Raw genomic sequence first — 4,494 nt, 5'->3', positions numbered from 1 at the left:
CTATTCAGCACTGGTGAGGACACATCTGGAGTACTGTGTTCATTTTTGGACCCCCCAGTACAGAAAAGATGTGGACAAATTGGAGAGAGTCCAGAGGATGGCAACAAAAGTGGTGAGGGGACTGGGGCCATGACCTATGAAGAGAGGCTGAGAGAACTGGGTTTATTTAGTCTAGAGAAAAGACTGAAGGGGGGATTTGATAGTAGCCTTCAACTACCTGAAGCGGGGTTTAAAAGAGGATGGAACTAGACTGTTCTCAGTGGTGGCAGATGACAGAACAAGGAGCAATGGTCTCAAGTTGCAGCAAGGGAAGTTTAGGTTAGATATTAGGAAAAATTTGCTCACTAGGAGGGTAGTAAAACACTGGAAGAGGTTACACAGAGAAGTGGTGGAATCTCTGGCCTTGGAGGTTTTCAAGACCTGACTAGACAAAGCTTTGGCTGGGATGATCTAGCTGGGGCTGGCATAGGTGACCTCCTGAGGTCCCTTCCAACCCTCATTTTCTATGATTCTAGGCTCCAGAGTCAATTAGTGCTGTTCTATGAATGGGGTCTGGACACAATTCCTTCCATCACAAGTCTGGGCAGTCTTTATACCAGTCTTGGAAGCAAGGGATTATGACTGGAATCCAAACTTATGTCAACTCTGTTCTTTCTGTATATTGTAAGCCATTACATTTCATCCAGTTCCTCTATGCTGAGCCCAATAACAAGGGTTAGAGTCAAATATTTCAGTCATCAGGAAATTAACATGCCATAGACACTGAACATGAATGTCTGTGGTGATTTTGGTGCCTGAAACTCCTGCAATGGCAAAGAATTGATTAGGTGGGATATGCCCCTCCGAGTGCCCTGGCCCTACACACTGCTACCACTGCATTACTTAACTGGCTGCAATATGGCTTTTTTAACATGAGAAGAAAAACGGTGTTTAGTGAGCACTCTTGCAACATGCACACTTGGGCAGAGTTTATTGCTTCCAGGTGCTGCATTTGAACATGTGCCCAGGACTGCAACACCTTGCGGCGGGTCAGTGCAGCCCTGGCTGGCAGGGGATCTGGGGGGCCAGCCTGCCAACTCAGGACTGCTCTGCCCCAGCTCGATGTGCAGCAGAGGGGCTGGCTGGGGCATGAGGGTACTCCAGTTCAGGGCTAGCCAGCAGCCAGCCACCACAATAAAGCACCCTCGTGCCCCAGCCAGCCCCGTCAGCATCTACATGTGTGTTGCTGTGCACTAAAGGACTCCACTGTAAAATCATAACTGTGTTTACAAGTATTAACCTGTGGCGGAGTTAATTAGTTTCTTGTGGCCTAATAGGGCTGCATGTGTAGATGTTGAGACTATACTGTGGAGCTAATTAGGCAGCTCTGCAGTAATTGTCTTATATAGATGCACCCCCTGTCCATTCTTTCAGAAGCTGCAGATCTTTTTTGTCTTCACTCTTTCCTAGTGAACTGGATTACCATGATTCTGTAAGCGTCAATGATCGATGCCAGAAGATATGTGACCAATGGGACAAACTGGGAACACTTACTCAGAAAAGGAGAGAGGCATTGGAGGTAAATTTTACATCAATAAGCTGCTGGGTTTTTTTTAATGAAGCTCTAGGGTTCAGAAAAGATCCACTATTGATTTTTAATGCTCCAGACCCAGACTGTAATAACCCTTTTCCTCATTTTTCCACTTCAATTTGCTGTGGTTTGATTTGCCAAATACATTTACCTACTTTTAACAGATTTAACAGTGCTCTGCTGACAGATACGATTGTAGAGCAGGAACAAAATGAATTTGTCTCTCAAGAGGTGGTTTATAGCACCACCCTTTGGGAATGATGCCTAAAAGCGATATCCATTAGGCAACCACTTTTCTGTATTTGCTTCAACAAAACACAGACTGAGAGGCAAGATAATGGCAATGGTTTTGTAGACTTTTGGATGACAGGGATTCCTAGGCAGTGAAATCCATTTTTATTCAGGTTATGTTTACACTGATCTCAGGATTATAGGAAAGTAGGGTCAGAAGGCACCTCATGATGTCACCTAGTTCAGCTCCCTGCTCAAGGCAGGATCATCCCCTGAAGAAGTGTGGGATCAACACTACCCACCTATATCTTTCTGCAGTATGTTTAGAACTTCATTGCACATTGTTCAAGTCCAGGAAGTCCATCAGAAGCAACAATGCATTCCCCTGTTCCTGAGAGCTGGCCCTTTTATATCCCCCTTTTGTATCCTGCTCTCTGTCTCTGCTGCCCATAAGGAGAGAGAGGTCTGTAATCCAGTTCCTAGAAGGGCTCCACTTTGCAAATAAGAAGCATGATATAGATGGTTATGCTGCTGGCTACAAGGTGTGATACAAACAAAGAAAGGCAGGTCACATGGCTCAGATTTTTAGAATAAAAGCAACCTCAGGGTTGACCCAAAAATAGCTGTATAAACATTGCTTGAAATCCCTAGGTTGCGTCTTCCTGGCTTCCACTGAGGGCAGAGGGAGGCAAGGCTGAAATTTAGCAAATATGTGCTACTATTCCTTTTTATATATGAAAGAAATGACCAACTAATATTACATTAGTAGAACTAAACTTGTTTGCACGTAGGTACATTAAAATGAAACACTTTAAATAAAAAAACTGCAAAAAAATTACATACTCCCAATCCTTTTTTCTAGAGGGTTAGGCAGAGGCTTAATTTTATGAAAGTTTAATATGCAGGTAACTTTAATGTTAGTAGTCCCACTGACTGCAGTGAGAACCATTAGGTGTCTTAAATTGGAGAGCCAGAAATGATTGGTCACTTTTGAAAATGGAGGACATGGCAAAAGGAACACTAAAAGCATGTGTTAGCTTGCACTATAACAACAATGAATTTACCTGTGTACCTTTGCTAACCTTAACAGAGGACAGAGAAGTTGCTGGAAACAATTGATCAGCTTTACCTGGAATTTGCCAAGAGAGCTGCTCCTTTCAACAACTGGATGGAAGGCGCAATGGAAGATTTACAGGACATGTTTATTGTTCACAGCATAGAGGAAATTCAGGTAAGTGGGAGCATGCTTTTAGTTTCCAATTCTAAAGAAATCAAGAGAGGAATCCTTGTCTTCTTGTGGCATGAATACATGTATAAGAGAAAACATATCTTACCTTGAAATTATCTTTCTAGGAGAATGTCTTCTCTGTTGTATAAGACTTTTCTATAAAGAAAGATGAACTGCAAGAAGAAAAATAGCCCTTTCAGGAAAATAGGCCCAATACTTTTCCCCTTGGAAAGAATTCATAGCCGGAGACCTAGAAGGCAGAAATATAACTATAGCTTACTTGTAAACATCATTTTAAGGGATTCATTTTGTTTTTCTTAGGCTGTAGTCAAAATCAAAGTTACAGTAATACGTTTGTGCAGCTGTACTGAAAGGATGCTGTCAGGTGTTTACTACCTACATGTAGACCTGAATCCTGCATCATAATACATTAGAGAGGGACTGCTCAACTGGTGGCAGTTAACATGCAGTCCCTGACGGCATCTCCCCACCTTGCAGTGGAGGGAGTCCCTGGAAGACTTCATGTCACCTGTGCAGCATGTGGGTGGGGGGGAGTGGGGGGGCTTATGTGCTGGTAGCGCAGTCCATGTGGTGGGGTGAATTCCTGGTGGCTGTCCCCACAGCATGGGCTTCTGCAGCATGTGGCCCCCAGCAAGGGTGTCAGTTTCATGTCCTCTTCCCCTGCAAAGACAATATACATATGGGATAAAATCTCAACCCTATTGACATTAATGGTAAATTTCCCATTTGTTTTCCATGGAACTTGAATTCAAATTGTGAACTCTTTGGGTATGTGCAGAAGTGCTCTATGCACATTTTACTGTGCTGTAATCTAGAGCACTTTTTATAGCACAATAAAGTTATAGTGCTTTTAAACATGACAGAAGAGCAGTGCTTGGGGGTGGGGGGTGGACTCTGAGCCTCCCTGCACTTTCCAGGCTAGGAAGCAGGGGGCACTCCACAGTCTCCTGGGGCTTCTCCACTAGTCAGAAATTTGACCAGCATACAGAAGTTATTTAAAATACAGTGCCTCAAATGTAATGCCTCAGTTATCAAGGGTTAATTTAAAATGCTGTACCCATTTAAAGTGCTGTAAGTGCCATGCACTTCTGTTAAGTCACGGCAATAACGTGCTTTAAATGGTGAAAAAAGAAATTCTATACACAGCCTTCAGGTCACTGAAGAGGAAATTTGCAATGAAAAATTGTAGTATAAAGACTTCCTTGCACCAGTTGATCATATTTTGCTGATTTTTAAGTAGTTAAGAGACAGTAGCAGGATAAAATGGCACATTTATTAAACACCTGTTTTTTTCTAACAACACTTGAGTTTAATAAAACTGCAAAGTTAAAAAAAAAAAGATATTTTTTTTACCTGTCAACCTTTCTCAGTGAATGAATGGTAACACTAAGTGGTCCAGTTTCACTTTTTATGCATTAGCACAAATATTAGATTTTCATTATTT

General features: G+C 42.4%; 1 protein-coding gene across 8 annotated transcripts in view; it reads left to right on the top strand.

Annotated features, from left to right (window-relative positions):
- Window positions 1-4,494, top strand: part of ACTN2 (actinin alpha 2) — a 153,341-nt gene that overhangs the window by 119,842 nt on the left and 29,005 nt on the right. For all 8 annotated transcript variants that reach the window (XM_019527467.1, XM_019527473.1, XM_019527472.1 and 5 more), the window contains 2 exons: window positions 1,450-1,558; window positions 2,892-3,032. In XM_019527467.1, coding sequence (XP_019383012.1) covers window positions 1,450-1,558; window positions 2,892-3,032 — 250 coding nt within the window. The remainder of the gene's footprint in view (window positions 1-1,449; window positions 1,559-2,891; window positions 3,033-4,494) is intronic.

This window comes from Gavialis gangeticus, unplaced genomic scaffold, assembly GCF_001723915.1.
Source record: "Gavialis gangeticus isolate Ggan-Ray unplaced genomic scaffold, GavGan_comp1, whole genome shotgun sequence".
NCBI lineage: Eukaryota > Metazoa > Chordata > Crocodylia > Gavialidae > Gavialis > Gavialis gangeticus.
Note: the sequence above shows the minus strand (reverse complement) of the source record. Positions and strands in the feature narration are given on the sequence as shown.